We start from the raw sequence: 27011 nt of genomic DNA, 5'->3' as shown, positions 1-27011 counted from the left end.
CTGTCTACAATGATCTCCTGAACATCTTTTTTACAGGCTGCCTTCTGGATATTGTCGATCTCCTTATCTTTTGTCGGTGCGGATCTGTTGTATCTGTGTGGAATGGCTTTAGGTTGCTTACATGAAATACGGGATGGACCAGTCGTCTGTGGCTCTTCATCCACTCTAGTTATTCAAGTCAATAAGATGCATGCCCCACCTTCTCGATCACTTTTATTGGACCTTCGTAACGGCGTAAAAGCCTTTTCATGACTTTTGGGTTAACAAATGCACCTGCTACCTTTTGTTCTTTAATGGATTGGGTTTTTCAGGACTACCTAGATCAAATTGTAGTCGTTTACCTTGATGACATAATGGTTTTCAGCGCATCCTTAGCATAACATAAAGATCACCTTCGGTGGGTTTTTCAAAAACTCTGAGAAAATCAGTTATATGTAAAAGGGGAGAAGTGTGCTTTCGCTCAAAAGTGTATTAAATTCTTGGGGCATATCTTTGAAGAGGGCCAAATACGGATGGATTCAGCAAAAGTACAAACCATCAATGAATGGCGAGCACCTACATCCGTTAGAGAACTGCGATCCTTCTTGGGGCTAGCCAACTACTATCGAAAGTTTATAGATGGGTATTCTAGAATAGTTGTATCGTTAACAAATTTACTGAGGAAAGGGGTACCATGGGGGTGGTCAAAAGAGTGGCAATCAACATTTATTGATTTAAAGGAAAAAATTGTAGGAGATCCTGTGCTAATCCTTCCTCATGTGACAAAGTCATTTGAAGTACAAGTAGACGCTTCAGACTTTGCATTAAGGGGAGTTCTTTTGCAGGAAAGACATCGAGTTGCTTTTAAAAGTAGAAAATTATCGGGGGCTGAACGGAACTATACAGCGCAAGAAAAGGAGCTTCTCGCTATGATACACTGTCTTCGGGTGTGGGGGCACTATCTCTTGGGGTACAAATTTGTGGTAAAAACCGATAATGTGACAGTTACTCACTTCTTGTCACAATCAGGACTGACTTCAAAACAAACCCGTTGGCAGGAGAAACTAGTTGAATTTAATTTTGATTTTGAATACAAAGCAGGGAGGACGAATGAAATGGCTGATGCTTTAAGCAGAAAAACCGAATTGGCAGCATTGAAACTCATAAGTCATTTATCAGCTAGTAGGGTGGCGTTACCTTTGAAAGAACTTATCAAGGAACATTTAAGTACAGATCAGCAGGCACAGACATTGTGCAAACTGATAGAAGAAGGGAAGACACGACAATTTTGGGAAGAAGATGAGCTGATAATGACTAAAGGTAGGAGAGTCTATGTGCCCAAAGCTGGAAACTTGAGGAGAACCTTACTAAAAGAGTGTCATGATACATTGTGGGCTAGTCATCCCGGATGGCGAAGAACTCATGCATTGATTACACAGGGGTACTATTGGCCGAATATGCAAGACGATGAGATGAGTTATACCAAAACTTGCTTGATCTGTCAACAAGACAAGGTAGAAAGAAAGAAAACCTCAGGTTTGTTGGAGTCATTGCTAGTTCCTGCAAGGCCATGGGAGAGTGTCTCTTTGGACTTCATTTCCTCATTGCCAAAAGTAGAGGAGTATGACACGATTCTAGTGGTGATTGATCGTTTTTCAAAGTATGCAACTTTAGTACCAGTCTCGAAGCTATGTTCAGCAGAGAAGACAGCTCAGCTATTCTTCAAGCATGTGGTGAAATATTGGGGTGTTTCATAAAGCCTAATAAGTGATAGGGATGTTAGATTCACTGGGGGATTTTGGGGTGAACTCTTTCGCTTGATGGGTTCAAACCTTAATCTGTCCACCAGCTACCACCCGCAAACAGATGGTCAAACCGAACATTTTAATGGGATGCTGGAAGAATACTTGTGACATTTTGTTAACTCAAATCAGAAGAATTGGGTTCCTTTACTGGACACGGCACAATTCTATTTTAACTCAATGAAATCTTCTGCGACTAATAAAAGCCCTTTTGAGATTGTGACAGGTCAACAGCCGACTCTCGCGCACACTCTGGATGGTCCATACAAAGGAAATTCCGATTGCAAAACATCGAAGTCACTCGAGCTCAGTTAGAAAAAGCATCGAAGCGCATGAAGAAATGGGTTGACAAAGGGAGACGACCACAACAATTTGAAACTAGAGATCTGGTTCTTGTAAAAGTGCCGCCAGAGACATTTCGATTTCTTCGTGGCAAGGATAAAAGGCTTTTACGCCGTTACAAAGGTCCAATAAAAGTGATCGAGAAGGTGGGGCATGCATCTTATCGGCTTGAACAACTAGAGTGGATGAAGAGCCACAGACAACCAGTCCATCTCGTGTTTCATGTAAGCAACCTAAAGCCATTCCACACAGATACAGCACATCTGCACCGAAAAAGATAAGGAGATCAACAATATCCAAAAGGCAGCCGGTAAACAAAGATGTTCAAATGATCATTGCAGATAGAGTCGTCAATGTAGAAGGTCGTCAACAACAACAATATCTAGTTCAGTGGATGGGACTGGGAGAAGAAGAGAACAGTTGGGAAAAGGCAAAAAACCTTCAGCATGCCATACAAAAGATTGAAGATTTCATAAATTCGAAGACAACGACATCAACTTCAACTTCAGCAAAGTGAGGAGGCCTTCTACAACACATCGACGAGGATGTCAATAAAATGAGTGGGGGAGGATGTTAGGGAGTGACAATGTAATGGGTAAAAGGGGTAGAGAGATACTGCTATAATTGTATTCTCCAGGGATTTAGAATGAATATATGATTATGTGTATTAATGTTTGCATGGTTATTCTCTTGGATTGAATAATACAAGTAGTCCTTTTCATTATGGTGTTTTGTTGCCTTGGATTGTGAGATACCTAATTGTTGTAGCCTTATTCCATGTGTGTGAATATATTGCTCTTGTGATATCATATGGTTCCTTGTTTCTCTTGAGTATTGAGACTCACCTCGTGCTCATGCTTGCAGGCTTAAACCTGTGAGATTTAGCTGACTCATCGGGGGAGAGTTCTCAACGAGTGCCGCACGACCCTTCCTTGAGTTCCATTTTGGGGGTCTGTGACACATAGCTTATTTAGAATCAAGAACAAGATAAAACAGAAATACTTCAAGAGGGTAAAAATGAAAATTAACTGGAAATATCATAATTGCTAGTTGCCCTTCCAGTCCAACCCTCTTAGCTAAAAGTTATAGTTCCTCAACCCCTTTAAGCTTTACTTAATACTTTTTTTTTTAAGATAATAAAAGAAGATATATTAAGAAATAAAGACAACACAAGAATTAGAGGATAAGGAATCCTCAATGAAAATAAAACAAAAATTCAGACCATCACCATCCTAGCCATTACCCTCCACCCAAGACCCTACCTAAGCTTAAACAAAACACTACCTAAGAAAACCTCTTTCCAGACCTTTCCCATCATAATTGATAGAACATTGCAAATGAGCCAATTCCCATTGCCCCTTCGTAGCCTTGATTATGACTTCATCCAAGCAAACTTCCTTCCCTTATGAGTCTGCTAGCCATATACCTTTATCATCCAGCATATGTTGAATAAAAGATACAAACCCAGTATATATCTCATTCTTCTCAATCTTATCTTTCTACCTCCTCTAAATCATCATTCCTCGATCCAAGAACACCCTCCAGATCATCCATTGGAGATGAAGAATAAGCCCCCATAAATTCAGAATCATCTCCTCTAAATCATCATTCCTTAATCCAAGAACTCCATCTAGATCATACATTGGAGATGAAGAATGAACCCCCATAAAGTCAAAATCATTTGAACCTCAACCAAGTTGTTCACGAACCTTATCTAAGATGAGCCCTTTATTACAACCAAAATCATTATCCATATCACCCTCCTCGTCTGATATGTCTCCCCGCTTCTTCTCCAACAAAGTTTCCCACTTAACTTTTCTATTTAAGATTGTTTCAATCCGTTTGGAGACTTCAATGTAAAAATTACCATCACTTTGTTTTCTGAGGAGCTTAACTGGTCTCCCATCTGCCCTAGGACTCTTTCCAATTGTATCATCCCTAATATCCTTGCTCTTCTACCTCCCACAAAGGAGTATAGTGTTCTTCCATTGGGAAGACGAGTGGACCACTCACCAGCTAAGGTGATACTCATGTTTCATCGTGTTGTTATGATCCAACAATTAGTTCTTTTAGTAGTTTGTTCAATTATTATCACTTTTTCAGATTAATTATTTATTTTATTTTTAGTCCAAGAAAGAATATACATGAAATGTATATATATTTTTTAAAATTGTTGATAAACACCAAGAGTTCAATTTTTTATTATTTTTTGTTGATTCCTTCCCTTGAACAACACAAATTTCATTATTTTATTAATATTTCCAACCTCAATTCTCTTACTTTTCATTTCTTCACGGAAAGCATACAAAAGAAATATGATAATTTTATTTGTCAAAATTTAGATGTATTTTATTATTTTTCTTGTTTGTATATCAATATACGCATGTCATCAAGAATTGATTTTAGAAATTTGTACTGGATCTTACGACTTGATTTGATTCTTGATTCCCAAAATTGAAATTTCATTTCACGATTCGAATCTTGATTTGACAACTATGCCCACGAGTATAAACCTTTAATTTTGCTACCTTATCAAAACACTGAGACTCCTTTACCCCAACCATTCTTGCCTAATCGTTGCTAAAGTTGGCATCATCTTTCCCATTTCCACAGTCAAACCATATCCTTCCATAAGAGCTTCCTCACCCATTGTCCATAACATCAGCATTAAACTCATCTATTCTCAATAACTTCCTGCCGCCATCCCTCCACCGCTTAACTTCTTGTGTTGCTTATCCACAAAGTCTCCCCTCGTCATAGAATAGGCACCAAATGGTCTTAAATTTCCATGAATTTCTGATTTCTATCACCCTCAAAATCGAAATGGCAATTGATTTATATCTTGCATAATTTACGTTGAAATCCCAACGAATCACCCGAAATTTATTGAAATCTCCAAATTTTCGCAAAACTAGTTGAAATTTTGACTATGCAATGAAATTTCCTTGAAATTCAAATGAGATATTTAGGAGTGAAGTAAAATTTCTCTCTTAATTTATTTTATGTATTTTTATCAAAACAAAATATTATTACAAGTGTTTTTGAAATTACATGAAAAAAAAAAATTACAACATTTTATTTAACCATTCATGTCTAAATTATCATTAGTTGTATAATAAATAAAATTTAAATGATTTATGAATTTCATTTGTATTAACTGGATATGTTTGATGCACATTATCTTACAAATATGTTTGATACACATACTATATTACAACTTGTCCACCTCATACTCGACACAGATGTATTTAACTTGAAATATATTAGTCCTAAAACTTACATTATTATGTCTGTTAACTATTTCTAATTTTCGTACTTTTGGAGCTTCGAAATTTGAGTTGAAATTGAAATTTAAGACCTTGGGTACCACAATGATGTTTCTCCTCCATTTTCTCGCTCTACCCAAAACCAATTTTGAGTTGCCCATCTATGACATCACCCATCTCCATAGCCATCTCTTCAAACTTTGGGCTTGGCTATAAGGTGATCTACCTAAAGCCAAGGGCTGCTCAATGGAATTCTCAAATGGGATTTGGACCTAATATCTAACAAAAGGCCTTTGCAAAGCCAAAGGTTTGTCTTCGGCCTTCTCCGGAGAATTAGTTGTAGCAGGCTGCCCTTTAAATACATTTGGGTCAAGACTAGTATCACCCAATAGCTGACCCAAGTTCAAAGTATAATGCATAATTCCTGGGCCACCCAACTATAAGCCCACTCCTTTATTCTTGGACTCTTGACCCCAGCCCTATCCACATCACAAACCCTAGCTGAGGCACGGTCTATTGGACCATCTGCTACCACTATGTTCACCAAACATTGCGCCGTAACTCCACGGTTGCTACACCACCACCCAACTTGATGGATCTTTGGCAACGATTGTCCAACCAAGGCATCCTTCCAACTCCAATGACTGTTTGGTTGTGCAGGATACTTCCCAAACTCTCCCTTGGGATTAGGGAACTTCTGCTTACCTCCCACTAATTCCAATTCTTCAACGACGTTGTACCAACCTTTCAACCCCCTTAGAATGAGTAGAGATTCTCTTGTTGTTCGTTTGTACTCCCACTTCCAAGAATTTCCCCTTGCGATTTTATCTACTCGCCATCCAGAAAAGCAATCTACCAAATGTTTTGTGGCGAGAGAAATGCTCCAAGTTGTAAATTAAGGGAGATAAATCACACACCCACCTTACGGTCAAAAAGGTGATCCTGATCCACTAATTTCTGACTCAGAACTCTTCTCCAAATGAATAAAGCCCCCTTCCCTAAACTTTTCCAAATGCAGATTGAAAGTCTTGCTTTTGATCTGCACTGACTTAAGGAGATTCTCCTCCATATCTTTCTTCAAACAGATTAATGGACGAAAGAATACTTCCGCAGGAGAGAGAGAGAGAGAGTGAGAGAGAGAGAGACCTAATTAAAATATTGCTTAAATTTTTAAACAGACTATATCCTTATATAGATACTAATCAAATTGTACTTTCATATCAATTGTTCAAAATTATTTTAATGTTCCATTTGCACATCCTATTTCGTAAATTGCTTATTAGAAGAAAAAAATTTCTCCCAATATACTATAGTTATCTCAACTTTTTTATCTTCATCAACAATGCTACTAGTGTCTTTCAATAATGTTGCCAAAAATCCCATACAATCTTTTGGAAACCACCCTTGTCAGTGTATTATTTACACATCACATGTTAGAGCTATTTCATAGCTCTGAATTTTTTAATCCTAGCTTTATCATTCAATGTAAAATCCAACTACATAATCTTTAGAATATGTCTCTTTGTAACCAGTTGTTTCCAGGTCCCTTTCAAAAGCCCAACTAATCCATAGGGCAGAGGGGCATTCCCATAATTCCCAACCTCCTTGAATTAAAATTTCGAACCAACATCAGACATTGTCCATGTTAGATTACTACTGTTGGTCTAACAAGGTTTACGAATCTTTTTTGATGATAACAAATCAAGGGAATTTAACATGTTTTGGTTAAAGTGATGATGTTTCAGGAATTAAGCATTAAATTTCAAGATAAAGAGTGCATTGATAGCCTACATTCCAAACAAGTGACCAAAAAAAAACTCAACAGATCAAGTTTGTCAAATCTTATGAAAGCTTTAACACTTCTGAAGCTCGAAGTCAAGATGGACTCAAAGCAAGATATACATGAAAACTTTACACTTAGAGGGTTTAAGTCTTAAGGAAAGTCTTATGTAAGTACTTCAATTTAAAATCAATACGGATGCTTTGAAGCTCTTTAGGAATGATTACAGACTTAGAGACCTATTTTTAAAACCTTGGGAAACATATTTTTCAAATTTCAAATCAAAGATTCCAAGATTAAAAGCTAGAAGAGTTTTCGGAAACAAAATCTTAAAAACAGTTAAAATGCATACTCAAACGACTGACTAGGTTTCATCAGGCGACTGACAAAATAAATGGTTTTTAAGAAAGGCAAATAGAACTGTGACAGGTGCCTCAAAAAACATTCTCAGGCGACTGATAGTAGTCAGGCGACTGAAAGAACATTGTCAGGTGACTGACAGAGCACTGACTTTTGAAATATGCTGAGTTTTTAACGAGACAGGCGACTGACACCTTTTGGTCAGGCGATTGATGTTCGTATTTTTTGAAATAAAGCAGCCTTGAAAGTCTTAAAAAATGTTTGCTTGGGCTCCAAATTTTGTAAATACTTGGGAAATACTCCAAGTAAACTTGGGTAACAAGGAATTACTTTTAGAACTCTATAAATACATGGAAGACCAAAGGATTTTGATAACAACAACTACAAGTAATCAAGCAATCAAAGTCTCCAATTCTCAAAGCTTTCTTGCTCACTCACTCTTGCTGAAGTTATACTGAATTTCTGTTGATACAACCACACGGGTCTTGTGTTCTTACCAAGCTTCTTTCAATTTAAAAGAAGAACCCGATGATTAATTTCTAGAGCTTCAAATTCATTCTTTATTAATATTTAAATTTGAAGTATATTAGTGCTCTAACTTGTACTAATCAGCTCTATTGTGAGAGTGTCTTTGTACACAGGATTTTGTTCTTGTTTCTTGTTATTTTTTTTACGGTTCAGGTTGTTGAATTGTTGTACTAAGCGTGGGGTATCTCTTGGAAAGGAGGGCTCTATCCTATTGAAGGAGTGTTGTAAAGTTTGCTCCGCCTGTAAAGGAGTGGTATAGTGGAATCCTTAGGTGTGTTGCCTAAGGCGAGGACGTAGACGGGTATAGCCGAACCTCATAAAAACTCGATGTCATTCTATTCCCTACTTTCTTTAAATTTCAACACTTATAAACTGCATTGTTGTGCACTTAAAAAGAATGTTTTAAAAACTCAATTCACCCCCCCCCCCTTTCTTTTTGGGAGAACACTTTACCTTTTCAATTGGTATCAAAGCAGGGTTATAGAAAATCTTAATTTAGAAGCTATATCTATGGCACACCTAGGCGTATCTCCCTTTTCTGAGGGTCAATCCTCAACTAGACCTCCTATCTTTTGTGGGATTAACTACACCTTTTGGAAACAAAGAATGAAAATCTATCTACAAACTATGGAAAGCATGGAAAGTTGTCACACATGGTGACCTTATCTCAACTAAAATTGTGGATGGTAGAGAAATACCTAAAGAAGAAAAGGAGATGACCGATAATGATCATAAGATGTTGCAAGTAAACTCAATGCACTATATTGTGCTCTTGATATAACTGAATTCAATAGGGTCACAGCATGCAAAACATCCAAAAAAATATGGGATAAATTAGAAGTAACCTATGAAGGAACGATTAATGTGAGAGACAATGGAATTGACATTCTCACTAGTGAATATGAAGCCTTTAGGATGAACCCAGATGAAACTATCACTAGTATGTACGCTAGGTTCACTCATATAATAAAGTCCCTCAATGCCTTAGGGAAAAAACTACTCTACATATGAGATGATTCGAAAAATCCTTAGAGGACTTCCACCAATTTGGGAGCCTAAAGCCACAGCAATTACGGAAGGAAGAAAGCTCAAAAATACCTCCCTAGATGAACTAATTGGATCGCTTCTTACCTATGAGATGGCTATGAATGAAAGGAATTCTGAAAAAAACAAAAAAAAAAAGAAATCAATAGCCCTTAAAGGTGCAAAAGAAAGCTCTAGTGAAGAAGAAGATGGTAATGAAGTTAAAGATGATGAAATAGTATTGCTTACTAAAAGACTCGGAAAATTCTTCAAGAAAAATAAGAAATTCGCTAGAAAATTTAGAGGTGCAAAATTTGAAAAAGGAGAAACAAGTAAAAAGGAAACTAAGAATGAACCTCCTACTTGTTACAATTGCAAAAAGGTTGGACATATTAAACCTGATTGTCCCCAGCTCAAGAAAGACAAAAAGAAGAAGAAGAAGAAGAAGGCCATGAAAGCTACTACATGGGATGACACGAGCTTAAGTGAATCGGAGAACGAATCAAGTGAACAAGAAGTTGCGAACATCTGCTTCATGGCAAAAAATGCTAAGGTAAATTATTATTCTAGCTCATCAGAAGAATCAAGTGATGCATCATGTAATGACTCATGTGAAAGTATGTCATCATATAAAGAAATTCAGGTTGACTTATTTGCATTACATAATAGGTTTATAAAAGTAACAAAAAGAAACATAGCTTTAAAAGAACAAAATGAAACACTCAAAAATCAACTAGAAACTTCAAAATTAGTTGAAAAAGAAAAAGAATCATGCATTGATGAACTTAAAAAAAAAAATCAACAATATGTCTCAAGAGTTGGTAAAACTTCAAGTAAATGGTGAAAGCAAGAAAGAGTTAGAAATAAAAGATCTTAAAAGTAAAATTAAGGATAAGGATAAAATCATTTACAATTTTACAAAAGGAAAAGAGAACTTTGAAAAGTTAATTGGAACCCAAAGAATGTCAGTAGAAAAAGAAGGAATTGGATATAATGGAACTGAGAACAAAAAGAAAAAGAATCCATACATGGGATTCTTTGTAAAGGAATCAAAGTATTATGCAAGCACATCTTCCACAAATATCTATGAACACACTGCGTGCTTCTTGTGTAAGAAAAGAGGACATGTAAAATTTGAATGCTCATTTAAAAGAAAAAATGTTTAAGTCAAGAAAGTATGGAAAGTCAAGGAAAATAAATCTGAAATAAAAAGACCTAGGAAGGTTTGGGTACCTAAAAATAACACATTGAACCCTTCTTGTAGGTTTACTTTAGGACAACCCCATCAAAAGACAAATGATACTTGGACAACGGGTGTTCAAGGCACATGACCGGAGATAAATCCAAATTCACCACACTAATTGAAAAAGATGGTGGATACGTCACATTCGGCGATAATGCTAAAGGTAAAATCATTGGAATTGGAAAAATAGGTAAAGAACCTTCTTTGACCATTGATGATGTTTTGTTGGTAGATGGATTGAAACATAATCTTTTAAGTATAAGCCAATTAAGTGATAAAGGATTTGACATTATTTTCAAACAAGACAAATGCATTCTTGAAAATAGAGAAAAACATAATGTTCTATTCACCGCTAAAAGAATTAATAATGTTTATTGCATAAATTTTGAAGATCTAAAATCTCAAAATATCACATGCTTAGCAGCCATGAATGAAGCAAGTTGGCTATGGCATAGAAGACTAGGACACGCTAGTATGGACTTACTATCAAAATTAGTTAAAAAGAACTTAGTTGAGGGCTTCCAAGCACTAAGTTTGTAAAGGATAAAATTTGTGATGCTTGTCAATTAGGAAAGCAAACTAAGTCCAGCTTCAAGAAGAAGAAACATATTTCCACTAGCAGACCCTTAGAGCTTATTCACTTAGATTTATTTGGTCATACTATAACACTAAGTTTAGGAGGAAAGCAATACGCTTTCGCCATCATTGATGACTACTCCAGGTTTACTTGGGTACTCTTCTTAGCTTCAAAAGATGAAGCTTACAATATGTTGATAAACTTGTGTAAAAGATTTCAAAATGAAAAAGGATACGGCATTTTAAATATCAGGAGTGATCAAGGAAGAGAATTCAATAATAAGGATGTTGATAAATTCTGCAATGAACATGGAATAAAACATAATTTTTCAGCACCTAGAACTCCACAACAAAATAGAGTTGTTGAAAGAAAGAATAGATCAACCTTAAATAAAACCCCCTATGAACTATGGAAAGGAAGAAGACCTAACATAGCTTACTTTCATGTATTTGGATGCAAGTGCTTTGTACTAAATGATAAAGATAACTTAGGGAAATTTGATGCAAAAATCAGATGAAGGAATCTTTTTAGGGTATGCCTTGAATAGCAAAGATTTTAGAATCTATAATAAAATAACACTCACTATTATAAAGTCAATTCATGTAATCTTTGATGAAGTAAATCCATTTACACAAACAATAGATATTGAAGAAGTTGAAACTGATGCTACACAAAAACTAGAAGACTTAGAAATCATAGAAGTAAAAGAAGAGAAAAATGAAGAAGCTCAAAATAATGATTCTACTGAAAATTATGAATTACCTAAAGAATGGAGATTTGTAAGAAATCATCCAGTAGATCAAATCATAAGAGAACTATCACGAGGAGTATCAACTACATCCTCATTGAAAAACCTATGTAATCATTATGCATTTCTATCCCAAGAAGAAGCTAAGAACATTGAAGAAGTGTTAAGTGATGATTCATGGATAACAGCAATGCAAGAAGAATTAAATCAGTTCAAAAGAAATAGAGTATGGAAGTTAGTTCCTAGACTCGATGATCATTCAATACTTGGAACTAGATGGGTATTTAGGAATAAGAAGGATGAAAATGGTATTGTAGTAAGAAATAAGGCAAGACTGGTAGCTCAAGGATATAATCAAGAAGAAGGAATAGACTATGATGAGACTTTTGCTCCCGTAGCAAGAATGGAAGCCATAAGAATGTTATTAGCCTATGCATCTCACAAAGAATTTAAACTTTATCAAATGGATGTGAATAGTGCATTTTTAAATGTTTTTATAAATAAAGAAGTCCATGTGGAACAACCTCCTGGTTTTGAAAAGTATTATATGGGTTAAAACAAGCTCCTAGAGCTTGGTATGAGAGGTTAAGTAGATTCCTACTAGAAAACGATTTTTCAAGAGGAAAGGCGGACAACACCTTATTCATAAAATCTAAGAATGAAGATATGCTTCTTATACAAATTTATGTTGATGATATCATATTTGGTGCTACAAATGATGATTTATGTAAGGAATTTGCAAAATGTATGCAAAACGAATTTGAAATGAGTATGATGGGAGAATTAAATTATTTCCTAGGATTACAAATCAAGCAAGCTAAAAAAGCCTATAGGAACACCAATGAGTACTTCCATAAGCCTGATCAAGATGAAAAAGGAAAACCAGTTGACATGAAATATTATCGAAGCATGATAGGTAGTTTGCTATACTTGACAGCTAGTAGATCGGATATAATGTTTAGTGTTTGCATGTGCGTTTGGTTTCAATTAGCTCCTAAGGAATCTCACCAGATAGCAGTAAAAAGAATCTTAAGATATTTAATAGGCACTATTGACTTAAAACTATGGTATCCTAAGAACACTGGATTTGAAATGATTAGGTACTCAAATGCAGATTATGTGGGATGTAAAATTGATAGAAAAAGTACAAGTGGAACTTGTCATTTTCTAGGACGATCACTTGTGCCTTGGTTTTCCAAGAAACAAAATTCCATCGCCTTATCCACTGCTGAGCAGTAGGTGGCTGTTGTGCTCAAAACACTCTATATGAAACAACAATTAAAAGACTTTAATTTAGAGTACTCAGCTATACCTATTAAGTGTGATAATACAAGTGTTATAAATATTTCCAAAAATCTAATATCACATTCAAGAACAAAACATATAGATATTAGACACCATTTCTTAAGAGATCCTGTTCAAAAAGAGGATATAATTCTTGAATTTGTGAATACAAATGATCAATGGGCAGACATCTTAACAAAACCACTCTCAGAGGATCGATTTATCTCTATTAGACGTGAATTAGGATTGTTACATATTGGATAAAAATAAAAATAAAAATAAAAATAAAAATAAATAAAATAAAATAAAATAATAATAATAATAATAATAATAATAATAACAACAACAACAACAATCGCTACTATGTGACGAAATTAAGCTCATCAGGCGCCTAACTCTTCGAGTGTCAGGCGACTGACAAGCGACGGGTCGTATGCTTATATATGAAAAACCCTCATTTTTTGAAACCCTCAGCCACCTGACTCTGCTTCCTCACTCGTCTAACACTTACTCTCTTCAATTTCAAGCCCCTCCCTTCTCTTAAACCTTCGATTCTCACTTGAAGCATTTACTCCTACTTCATTTACAATCAAATACCTATGGGTTTCCATCGAGTCATCATGCCATGTACGAAGACCACAAGGAACAAAGCTTCATCCTCCAAGCCTGTTGAAGATGATGAAGTTGAAAAATGGCTGATCTCTCCACATGCCAAGCAACTATATAGGAATCACCTTCGTTCCATGGATCCCATATTTAGTAAAGTTCTTGATACCTCCTTCTTTGAAACCGATTTTCCTGAAATATTGCCCATGTTTAAAAGACTAGGATGGAAGAAGTTTATCACATATCAAGCCCCTGGATATTACCCATCTTTGATCAAAATTTTTTATGCCAATTTGGTTAAAAGCAATATGGGACAATCCACTGAGATCATGGGGAATTCAATTACACTCACCCCACAATCTGTAGCTAAATTTCTCCATATTAAGCAAGGTGATTTTGACTTTCCTCCAATTGACAAAACATGGATAATGGCTCAAGACTTCACTCCAGAAGAGTTTTTGCCATTGGTAATGAAGGAAGAACCTATTTACTTTGGTAATCCCCCACTTTACAAACAACTAAACCTTCAAACTCTAGTTCTTCAAAAACTAATCACCTACAATATTTTACCACGAGCTGGATCTCATGACCATGTTACCTTTCTAGATTGTTTTGTAATGTGGTGTATTTTTAAAAGGAAAAAGTTGGATTTACCAAGCCTCATTCTTAGGTGGATGATTACAAGGGAAGAAGCTCATTGTATTGTTCTTCCGTATGGTGGGATTCTGAATTTGATATTTGCACACTTTCATCTCACCACACCATCCTCCTTGTTTGTTAAATGGACTCACTACGACATCTTTTCTGCCACTACCCTTAGGATGATGGAATATGAAAAACATGAACAAAGGTGGTTTCCCAAAGGAGGAAGGCAATGCTACCAAACTCTTGAACCACAACCACCTGTTCAGCATCCAGAACAGCAGTTTGCTCCTCTGGCAGAAGATAGCCCTTCATGGTTCCTTCCTTTCTATCACCAATTCTCCACCTTCAGTAGTGACATGAGGTCTGAAGTTAAATCCACTCGAGAAAATGTTGCATCTCTACAGATCAACTATTCCTCCCTTGATCAGAGAATTGTATGTACTGAACAGCATTTGGCGAGTTCCTCACACACTAGAGATCCTATGGACATCAGCTCTGCACCTCCCAGTAATGATGCATTTGATGACGAATCTCACGACAATGAAGAAGATGAAGAAAATACTGAGGATAATGATGGAACTAATAATGATGCAGCTGATGATGCTTGATATCTCCTTTTGTTGTTGTTTTTTTTTTTTTTTGTTGTGCTATGTATCTCAGTTATCCATTTGTATTCGTGTTAAAATTTCAGTTTTCTATTTTTGTACTTTGGTTTGTATCTCTAGATGTTTTTGACACTATGGATGACTATGAATATCTTTTGTGCGGTACATTTACCTTTGCTACGTTACTTTTCTTTTTGATTGATGTCAAAAAGGGGGAGAAAGATTGAGCAAAAATGGGAGCAAATTTGAGCAAAAATGCAAACTATATAAAACATATGAGATATGATATGATTTTGATGATATGATGAAATGAACTATGATGATATAATACTTGATTGATATATTATAATGCACTGATACCTGATTATTATATTGATCTTGAAAAATAAGCTTACATGATATTTGAAGATTTGCTTTTCAAAACATTGTTAAAAGTATGCTTATTGTAAGGGGGAGCCTTATCAAGGTTCACTCTCTTTTGCTCCTTATTTGTCATCATTAAAAAGGAGGAGATTGTTGGCCTAACAAGGCTTACGAATCTTATTTTGATGATAACAAATCAAGGGAATTTAACATGTTTTGGTTAAAGTGACGATGTTTCAGGAATTAAGCATTAGAGTTCAAGATCAATAGTGCATTGATAGCCTACATTCCAAACAAGTGATCAAAAGAAAGCTCAACAGATCAAGTTTGTCAAATCTTATGAAAGCTTAAAGACTTCTGAAGCTCAAAGTCAAGATGGACTCAAAACAAGATATATATGAAGACTTCACACTTAAAGAGTTTAAGTCTTAAGGAATGTCTTATGTAAGTACTTCAATTTAAAATCAATACGGATGCTTTGAAGCTCTTTAGGAATGATTACAGACTTAGAAACCTATTTTTAAAACCTTGGGAAACATATTTTTCAAATTTCAAATCAAAATTCCAAGATTAAAAGCTAAAAGAGTTTTTGGAAACAAAATCTTAAAAACAGTTAAAATGCATGCTCAGGTGACTTACTAGGTTTCATCAGGCGACTGACAAAATATATGGTTTCTAAGAAAGGCAAACAGAACTGTGACAGGCGCCTCACAAAACATTCTCAGGCGACTGATAGTAGTCAGGCGACTGACAGAGCACTGACTTTTGAAATACGCCGAGTTTTTAACATGACAGTTGATTGACATCTTTTGGTCAGGCGATTGACGTTTGTATTTTTTTAAATAAAGCAACGTTGAAAAGTCTTCAAAAATGTTTGCTTGGGTTCCAAATTTTGTAAATACTTGGGAAATACTCCAAGTAAACTTGGGTAACAAGGAATTACTTTTTAGAACTCTATAAACACATGGAAGACCGAAGTATTTTGATAACAACAACTACAAGTAATCAAGCAATCAAAATCTCCAATTCTCAAAGCTTTCTTGCTCACTCACTATTGCTGAAGTTATACTAAATTTCTGCTAATACAACCACTCGGGTCTTGTGTTCTTACCAAGCTTCTTTCAATCTAAAAGAAGAACCCAGTGATTAATTTCTTGAGCTTCAAATTCATTCTTTATTGATATTTAAATTTGAAGTATATTAGTGCTCTAACTTGTACTAATTAGCTCTATTGTGAGAGTGTCATTGTACACAGGATTTTTTTCTTGTTTCTTCTTGTTTTTTTTACGGTTCAGGTTGTTGAATCGTTGTACCAAGCATGGGGTATCGCTTGGAGAGGAGGTCTCTATCCTATTGAAGGAGTGTTGTAACGGTTTGCTCCACCCGTAAAGGAGTGGTATAGTGGAATCCTTAGATGTGTTGCCTAAGGCGAGGACGTAGGCAGGTATAGCCAAACCTCGTAAAAACTCGATGTCATTCTATTCCCTACTCTCTTTAAATTTCAGCACTTATAAACTGCATGGTTGTGTACTTAATTTGCTGGATATTAATTTGTCTTTGGGAATTGCGAAAACCATAAGGGAGTTCGTTGATTGATCTATATGTTGCGGAAACCACAAGGAAGTACGTTGATTGATTAATACCGAAACTCATTAATATATTGGTTGGTTACATACTTAATTTAAGATACTTAATTGATACCAATATTTGAACTTTGGAGGCCTAGTTGGATTTTCTATTCTATTTCCTATTGCAACATCAAGCTTATTTCATTGATTGTTTTGAGTGTTGATTGTTGTGATTATAAAATAACTCAAATTGAAAAAGGGGTTACTACTTAACTAGGACTTGTAAAATAAGAATTTTAAAAAAAGTTTCAAAAACCCAATTCACCCCCCCCCCCTCTCTTGGGAGTACACTTTAGCTTTTCAACCACTTTAGCTAAAAGCTTAAGCTTTTAGGTTGTGGGCCAGCAATGTATAGTAAGCGTTACCACTCCCCTGCACGTGCAACCCGACAACACATGGAGAGATAAACAAATGATAAATAACACCACAAGATAAAGGCAGGTGACAAGACTAGAACCCAAGACCTCTTGATAACCTGCTCTGATAACATTTTAGATTACCACTTTACTAAAAGCTTAAACTTTTAGGTTGTGGGCCAACAATGTATATCGAGCTTTAACCATCCATACCTTTGCCAGTGGGGTAGCTTGCAAGGGATTATATATGTTACTTTTAAAAAGTCCTAATTATGCAGATTTTCTCTGGTATTTCCATTAAGCACTATTAGAAGAGAATATGAAATGTTAGGAATTAGGTTGTGAGTGGGAGTATTATTATTAATATATAAGAGAGTAGACCTTGACTTGTACATATGCCATAGGAAAACTGCTGTCTTTTTTCTCTTCTTTTCTTTTTATTTTCTTCTTCTTTTCTTCTTTTCTTCTCTTCTTGTTTTCTCTCTTTTTTTCTCTTCTTCTTTTCTTCTCTTCTTGTGTGTGCTTGTGGTGGTTCACATATGTGAAGTCAATTACTCTATTTTTGGTTTCCATGATTGATTGCTTGCAATCTGGTATCAGTTGTTGGTGGTTTTGACCGTTGATTAATGCCTCTATTTCCTGATCTTGCCTGCACTCACTTCTAGTTGCTGCCAGCCATTATGCTTGCAGCTGCTGCGCTGCCATGTTGTTTATTAAATGCCTGCAGTGCTTGCTGTGGTCTGCCTTCTTATGCGTCATCAAGTAATTCCTTGTAGGCTTGAAGCTGCTGCGTGATGAAGTACCGTTGTCTCCTAGCGTGCACTGCCTGTTCAGCATAGTTTCTGTACTCATCCCCAATAGCAGTGTACGCTGATTGTAGTGTATAGGGGGTGGTTTTGGTGGCCTCTACAGAGTGAACTTCGGATGATACTGTTGTCATAGCTACCAAATTGATTGGATCCTCCAACTACCTATTGTGGTCTCAGACAGTGCATGTGAATATTAACATGAAAGGGAAGTCCATGTATTTGTTACATTCTCCTCCATCTCCAAAATCCAAGGATTAAGAAGATACAGTGAAAGGGAATGGCATTGCTTCTGTGATTGTGGAATAGCATGGAGCCATGAATTGTTGCAAACATGATGTTTCATAGGACAGCCAATGCAGTATGAGATGTCTTCAAGAAAACGCCTCACACAATAAAAGTCAAACTCAAGTTTTTGGCCTACATGAGAAGTTCTTCAAATATGACGAGGGAGGTAGGCTCCATAGATAGTATTATAGAACTCTGAAGGATATGTGAGAGGAACTCAACATCTATCAACAGTTAGTTCTAACATTGAGATTATTAACAGGCAAACAGCAGAGTATTGGCTGCCAAGTTTATATCTGGGTTGAGTCCTAAGCTTGAACTGACAGACAATGAGATTCTTGCTAGTGAATCCACACCATCCATGAATGAAGCATATACTAGAATCCAAAGGATCACCAAATATAGTTCTGAATCTTCTTCTCAAGCTCTGTCTTGTCAACTATGGTTAACATTGCCTCCAACCATGGTAGGGAAGTGTTGGAGGACGAAGACAAGGACGAGGTTTAGAAGGCTGCCATGGCTGAGGTAGTGTATCAAGATGAGGAGTTCATCGTGGCAATTCTATCATTTGCAAATATTGTGGCGAGGAAAAGCATTTTTCTTAACCGTTGTTAGGATATCCATGGGAAACCGACTTGGGAAGTTGGGCCAACAAGTCTTTTGTCAAGATTGATTCTACTATTAAAATTTCCAATGCACCTGGTCAGTTTTTCAGTACACCATCTACCATGTCCCGAGAGGAATATAACTATCTTGCATTCATGTTTCAACAACTCCAAACCCAATCTTTGATATCTAATGCTACTGTGGCACATTCAGGCACAACCAAACTTCTTGCCTCTTCATCCTTCTCACCCTAGTAACCTTGTTATTGATTATAGTGCCACCTCCCATATGGCCAATATTCCTAATTTATTTCAGGCCTTGAAATCCACTACTTTATACTTAAAAGCTACTCTTGTTGATTATTCATTTGCACTGGTTTCTAGTAGCTACAACATTATTTTTTATCCTTTTATTACTTTTTCCTTGGTGTTAATGCGCCTAAATTTTCCTTGAAACTATATTAGTTAGTCAATAAACTACATCTCATAATTGTTGTGTGACCTTGTTTCCTTCTCATTGTGTTATTCAAGATCTCACGAAGAGGAGGATTGGTAAAGGGCTTGAGGGGGATTGTGCTATTTCTATGATGGTGGTGGTAGACCTAGTTCTTGTCATAACTTTCTCAATTTCTACTTATGGTGGCTCTCTTTATCAATGGCACGCTAAATTAGGCAATCCATTCCCTTCAAAAACTACAAGAAGTTCTTCCCATGTTCAAGTTTGTTTCTCACTGAGTGCATTAGAAATTTAGAATACCACTTTACCTAAAAGCTTAAGTTGTTAGGTTGTGGGCCAACAATGTATATCAAGTTTTAACACTCCCCCGCACATGCTGTCCAATATCACATGAAGAAATAAACACACGATAAATAACACCCATTATGAGAAATATAATGATTTTTTAGCACCATACAGTAAATGCGGGCAACAAGACTAGAACCCTAGACCTCCTAGTAACGAGCTCTAATACCCTGTTAGAATACCCACTTTACCTAAAAGCTTAAATTATTAGGTTGTGCACCAACAATGTATATCAAGCTTTAACAAAGTGCTCTACGTGTTAGTGGGGAAAACATTTTAGGAAACCTTTCCCATCTAGAGCTGAATCTCGTAATAAAACATTGTTTTCTCTACTTCATTCAAATATTTGGGCTCCAAGTAGTCATGAATTTGACTCATCATCAACATTTTGTGTGCTTTGTGGATGATTTTTCACATATGGCCTTGATCCATTTTTTAAAAGACAAGCCTGAAATTTTGAATGTATTTACTCAATTGTACCAAGAAATAAAAACTCAATTTGGTATTGGTATTCAAATTTTTTGATCCCATAATGCGCTTGAATTTGTTCAAAATAGACTTCAATCTTTTTGCTTGCCTAAAGGGATTATTCATCAAATATCATGCATAAAGGAGTAGCTAAACAAAAAATATTGACATTAATTGGCATAGCATGATCTCTACCCCTTCACATGCATGTTCCTAAAAACTTTTAGACTGATGCTCTTTTTACAACTTGTTTTCTGCTGAACAGGATGCCCCCCAATGTTCTAATGGGACAAATTCCCTTCCCCATCATGTGCCCAAAACATCAATGTTCTTGCCTCATGTTTCTAGGCATACTTGTTTCGTTCATGTTCCACATACTAAGATAAGTTCTCTCAGCTCCTAAATGTGTATTTCCAAGTGTTAAAGAACTCAAAATGCATTAGATGTTATGATATCCACATTTTCAAGAAATATGTTAGTGTTGATGCCATCTTTTTTAGGGAGCACCTTATTTCTCTAGCATCAAGTCCTCCTTGGATGAATCTATTTTGAGTCCAATGATTTATGGTTCCCCCTCATGTGTTGATGCTCTTGTACCTACCCTTGTCACCCTCAAGAAATCTTTTGCTCCCCAAGTCTATTAGTTACTCACCTAGAGAAACAATTAAGAGTTTATGGGCAACGAAAAGCAAGCACAGACATCCTATCACCATGTAGCTAACTCTCTACCCATTAGTTTTTCCACTTCTAGTTCTCAAGATCCATCTTTGTGTGACTTGGATGTGCGCAATGCTCACCCAAAAGGTACGCAAACATGTACTCAACAATCCTTAGTTGCTTATTCTTTTGCTCATTATATTTCAGCTTTTCACCTTCATAGATGCATTCTTTTGCCTTCTCTATTTCCTTTATTTCTTCCTCACATGTTGAAGCACTTGTTAACCCTTGTTGGAAGCATGCAATGGATGTAGAAATGGATGCCTTGATAACTTGGGGGACGTGAAATTTCCTGGATCTTCCTCTTTGTAAATAGTTGGTTAGGTGTGGTTTACACTATCAGACATCCTCCTTAAGGCTCAGTTGGTTGTTGTCGACGCCAGTTTCCATCATAGGTGCGACGTAGCAAGGATTGAGATGGAGGAACAAGAATGTGATAAAGTTGAGTCACCACTTCATCTTTTTTGGGGAAGAGAGAAAACAAAGAAAACGCTAATGATTTACTACAAAGAGTGATGAGTTCGAGAGTCTAGTTATGCTTAGGGAAGGTGTTAGGCACCTTATGATATTAGTTCCATGAATGGTTATTGTCATTGGTGGGATGTTTGTCCTAAAAGGAAAGAAATTGAAAGGAAAATGGAAGAAGGGAAAAGATCGAATGCTTTTCTTGTGCGCCCAAACCAAACACTAATAGTAGTGTGACTTTGGGACGGTGGGTATAGCCCACAGAGCCTTTACCATCAAATTGTGTGACTTTTTGATGAACAAAACTTGAGGGGAAAAAAAAAAAAAAAGAAAGAGTGAATATTTTCCATCTGCGCCCAAAAACCAACACCAACAATAGTGTGGTTTCAAGACGAAAGAGATGGCCCAACACCACGGGGCCTTTATTGTCAAGCCATATGACTTTCAAGTGGAAATAATTTGAAAAAGGAAGAGGGAAAAGTGGGGGCACTTAGAATCCTAATTTCAAATTTTGAAATGAGGATAGAAAATCATTAGATGAGTTCTTTTTTTTCTTAGAAAAATTTGAATTTCGAAAGCTCAATATTTGAAAACAGATTTAAAAAAAAAAAACAATTTTGAGTAAACATATGATTTTGAAAGCATGATGGGATTTCTAAAAGTAAATCTAAAGATTTCATCACCAGTCAATCAAAAAGCATAAGAAACCAGAAAAATAAAATAAAAAGAAAAGACCTAATTTGCAAATAATTTGAGCTCCAAACCCTAACGAAAGTCCCTAAGCAACGTTTTCTTTGATTTTTTGCATTTTTTTTTATTTTTATGGATTTGTCTACATTTTTTTTGTATTTATTTGACTTTTTTATTGTGATTTTGGGGATTTATTTGAATTTGTTTTGAATTTTTTGACAATTTTCTACAATAAATAAATAAATGATATGCACGAAAAAAGTTATAGCTATTAACAAAATAATAATACTAATTATAATAATAGCAAAGTTAATACTAACAATAATAACAACAACAACAAAGATAATAATAATAATACTAACAAAACAATGAAAATAATAATGATATCTAGATATTATGTATAAAAAACATTTTACATTTTTTCTTTTTCTTTTTTTAATTTTTGAGACTTTTAATAACAAATAACATAAAAAAAATAAATGTTAAAAATATATATAATAATAAAATCTAAAAGAAAAAAAAATATCATGACTAGGTTTTCAGGATTTTCAAACTTTTTTTGGATTTTTTTTTCATTTTTTCTGATTTTAAATGAATTATACAAAAAAAAAAAAGCAAATAATAATAATAATAAAAAGCAAGCCCAGTCTGGACCAATTTAAAATTACGTATGTGTGGTTCACATGACCCCCACCCCTGTTGTCCCCTACCTCTACACACTAGGGTTTTGAATCATAGCAGTGTTGCAACTCTCTACCATCACAACCCTGAGCTGCAGCCAACCTATGCATGACCACCTATGGCACCTTACGGTCAATCGTCATCATCTGGCAACCTCACCGACAGCCAGACTTTTTCTCTCTTCCCTTGAGGCGCTGCACCATGTACTTTGATGGCCAGGCTAGCTGCATCATCCACCAACCACACGTCCCTCCCTCCCTACTTTATCCAAAGCTGACCCTATAATTGAGGGATTTGTATCCAGAAAATCCCTCCTATAATCTCTCAGAGGACAACTCATGCCAACAGTTTCCACTCATTTGGATCTCCGAAGGGTGCAGGATTCATTGCAAGAAAGAGAGGAGAAAGAGAGTTTTAAAGAGAGACAGAGAGATGATAGAGAAGAACCGTAGAGGGAGGGAGGGTCTCTGTCTCTCTTTAAAGCTCTCTTTCTCCTCTCTTTCTTGCAATGAATCCTGCACCCTTTGGAGATCCAAGTGACTGGAAACTGTTGGCATGAGTTGTCCTCTAAGAGATTATAGGAGGAATTTTCTGGATACAAATCCCTCAATTATAGAATCCCTCAATTATAGGGTTAGCTCTTAAATTTAGCCAAGATATATGTATAGCCAAATATAGATAAGTTTCTCCGTTATATATACCCATTCATCGTTATATAAATATATAGAATATATTAAGACTGAATTTATCTAACGCTTAACAGGATTAGCGCCATAAAAAATCGTCCCCGCACAGACACCTCACCACCATCTCTTGAAATGTCCATAGACGGAAGTTTCATATATTTGAGCACCCGATCCTCTTTTACTGCTCATCCAGATTTTTTAAACCATCTTGTCTTCCTCCATGGCCGATACAAACTCCTATACGGACGAATCTTCAGCTTCCTCCATCCTAGCCGAGCTAACCACAAAAATGACTATAGTTTTGAGTAAAACTTCAGCCCCGACCCAGACCACCGACACTACTACTGCATCGATCGGCATCAAGTTGGATTGCACCAGGTATGCACTTTGGTCCCAGGTTGTCGGGCAAAGACAAACTGGGGTATATAAATGGCGATCTTCCTCAACCTCCTTAGATAGACTCTACCTTTAGACGATGGCACACAAACAACGCTATTGTTAAAGGTTGGCTGATTAATTCCATGGACTCCTCCCTTATTAGTAACTTCATTCGATTTCCGACAGCCAAGATGGTCTGTGATGCAATTGCTACTTCATATTTTGACGACAGCGACACCTCCCAGGTGTATGACCTTTGGCGAAAGGTGACTCGCCTCAAACAAACCGGCGGCTCTCTTGAAAAATTCTACAATGATTTCCAAGGCCTCTAGCATGAAATAGACTTCCGCCACCCAAACCCGATGGAATGCCCAACCGATATTCAACATTACAATACTCTAGTTCAAGAAGATCGAGCATATTTGTTCTTGGATGGTCTCAATAACTGCCTAGACCATATCCAAAGTGATGTCCTGCAGATAAAACCATTCCCAACAGTGGAGCATGCCTATGCACAATTCTGTAGAGAAGCTCTTCGTCAAGCAGTGATGACGACTAGCAACTCCGATGATACACCAAGAGCGGTTCTGGCATCCAAGAGCTTAAAATATGGTTCGCATCCTCCAGCACCTTCTGGGTCTCTTTCTTTGCATGGTGGCAAATCCAGTTCTAACTCCAAATCCCAAGCCACCCCTAACGGAACTTGTAGAAATCCTTACAGTCTGAATGACAGCCACGGTTAGTGAATGACGACCAGTAATGTGAACGACGGCCACAGTTGGTGAATGACAGCCACCTACCATGGTGGGTGAGCCACCACCACCTACCATGAGATCTTGCCACAAGCTAGAGGCTATAAATTGAGACCCCCCACCGAAGCTAAACTACACATCTCAACTGCAATTTGTGTCCTCTTCTGTTTTTCCATATTTTATTCTCTATGTACATGTTAAATAGGGACCCGAGTATGTAAAGAATACAAAATTGAATATACAATTGATTCAATCTCATTCTCTACATGGTATCGGAGCTGGTTTTTCCTAAACCAAGCTAACTATGGGGGACAACTCCATCAACAGTCGAGAGTCGACAACCTCAGAGATTCAAACGAGTCAAACCAATGCCATCATCAGTTCAAATGGACTAGATGGCTCTTCTGTCCAACTATGGGCAGAAAAACTCAACAAGAAGAATTTTCGAGAATGGACCCAGTCCGTGAAACTCGCAATTGACGGCAGAGGAAAGCTCGGGTACCTTACCGGCGACTCAAAGAAACCTAATTCAATGAATGTTGTGGCACTCCAGCAATGGAGATCGAAGAATTCCTTGATTACCTCATGGCTTATCAACTCCTGATTCAATGAATGTTGTAGCACTCCAGCAATGGAGATCGAAGAATTCCTTGATTACCTCATGGCTTATCAACTCCATGAAGCCAACTATCGGGAAAACATATATGTTCCTACCCACAACAAAAGAGGTGTGGGACGCATTCCGAGAAATCTACTTTGACGAGGAGAATGCTTCCCAAGTCTTTGAACTTAAGACACACCTACAGCAGATGAAACAAGGCAAAAAGGAGGTGACAAACTGTTACATGGAGATGTTATCTGCTCTCCAAGCCTCGAGTCAATCACCAAAAAATACTCCATCTGGTAATTTGGCACACAAAGGTAATTTCTCACAAGCCCTATACACCTTTCGTTACCATACACCCTAGATTATAGATTTTGAAGCCTCTGACCATATGATAGACTCTTATCACCTTTTCTCATCATATACCTCATGTGCAGATAACCTAAGAGTCAAATTTGCTGACGGATCTCTTGCTCCTGTTGCGGCAAAGGGAGTATTCGGATTTCTGACTCAATTACTTTAGAGTCTTTCTTCATGTTCCAAAATTATCTTGTAATCTTTTGTCTATCAGCCAACTCACTAAACACTCCAATTGCTCTGCTAAATTTATTTCATCCCATTGTGTTTTTCAGGACATGTCATCGGGGACGACGATTGGCAGTGCTAAGGAGTATGAGGGAATCTACTACTTCGAGGAAGCCAAAATGAGTGATCAATGTCAAAGTAATTTTGTCTCTATCCCTAAGAATATTAACCTAATGTTATGGCATTCTCAGTTGGGTCACCCCAATTTTCAGTACATGCGTCATTTATTTCCTTCGCTATGTTTGAATAAAATGTCTCTTGATGTTCAATGTGAAGTGTGTGAACTTGCAAAACACCAAAGAACTTCATTCCCAAAATCCAAATACAAACCCACAAAACCTTTCACAATCATTCATATAGTGATGTATGGGGACCTTCCCGGATTTCTAATCGCACTCACACAAAATGTTTTGTGACATTCATTGAAGATCACACTCATACTTGTTGGGTCTACTTGTTAAAAGATAAGTCTGAAGTACGTTCGGTGTTTATTAACTTTTATGCCATAGGTCTGAGTAAATCCTTTTGCAACCAACCGGGCCTTGTATCTTTCAACTGTCCCATTTGTTCGGTATTTTATAGTAAGTACCCATTTGCAGCCTATTGGTCTCTTTCCTCACGGAAAATTCATAGCCTCCCATGTTCCATTCTTTTCCAATGCCCTTATCTCCTCCATTACAGCTTCTCTCCATTCCGGAATTTCAAGTGCCTCCTCAATGTTTTTTGGAATTTTGACCTTGTCAAGGTTAGAAGTAAAGGCACGGTATCCCGTGGACAAGGTATTATAGGAAACAAATTTTTCAATTGGATGAAGGGTACATGAACTAGGATGTTTTCTAAGAGCAATGGGTAGATAAATATCATCAGATTTATTAGGAGTAGGATCTATTACCTATTTTGAGTTGTTGGGAGGTTCTTGGTTGGGCTCTTGGTTGTTCGGAGCTACCACTAGTTCTGACTCTCTTGGTGCTTCGGGTATGAGTTTTTCATTACCACTTGGCTTTAACCTCCGTGAGTAGACTAGTGTCTCCTTGTTATTCTGTAGTTCTCCCCCTGAGTTTAGGTTTCCTTCTGTGACTGGCAAGGAAGTGGAGGAGGATGGTAGATTAGTGAGAGGAAAGTCTAGGAAAAACATGTCCCCATTGGAATTATTTCGAGTTTGAAGACTTTGGCTGTGGGCATGAAGGCACCAAACAGCAGCTTAAAAGTTGTTGTGTGTGTAGGGCTTCAGCTGGACTTTCGGCCAGCTTCTTTTGGAGATTGCATATGCTGACTTGCTACACTTATTGCGAAAGCTATGTTTGTTCTGGTATGTGATGGGTAGATTAGTTTGCTGACTAATCTTTGAT

General features: G+C 36.7%; 1 protein-coding gene across 3 annotated transcripts in view; it reads right to left on the bottom strand.

Moving 5' to 3' along the window:
- The window catches only part of LOC131154207 (histidine kinase 4), a 66678-nt gene that overhangs the window by 12012 nt on the left and 27655 nt on the right, over positions 1-27011 (bottom strand). The window contains exon 11 of one of the 3 annotated variants that reach the window (XM_058106824.1): positions 2969-3075. The exons of the other annotated variants lie outside the window; for them this stretch is intronic. Within the exon in view, the coding sequence (XP_057962807.1) occupies positions 2976-3075 (100 nt within the window). The 3' untranslated portion in view covers positions 2969-2975. The remainder of the gene's footprint in view (positions 1-2968; positions 3076-27011) is intronic. 3 annotated transcript variants of the gene reach the window in all.

Source organism: Malania oleifera, chromosome 4, assembly GCF_029873635.1.
Source record: "Malania oleifera isolate guangnan ecotype guangnan chromosome 4, ASM2987363v1, whole genome shotgun sequence".
Lineage (NCBI taxonomy): Eukaryota > Viridiplantae > Streptophyta > Magnoliopsida > Santalales > Ximeniaceae > Malania > Malania oleifera.
The sequence above is the reverse complement of the archived record's forward strand: the minus strand, read 5'-3'. Positions and strand labels throughout refer to the sequence as shown.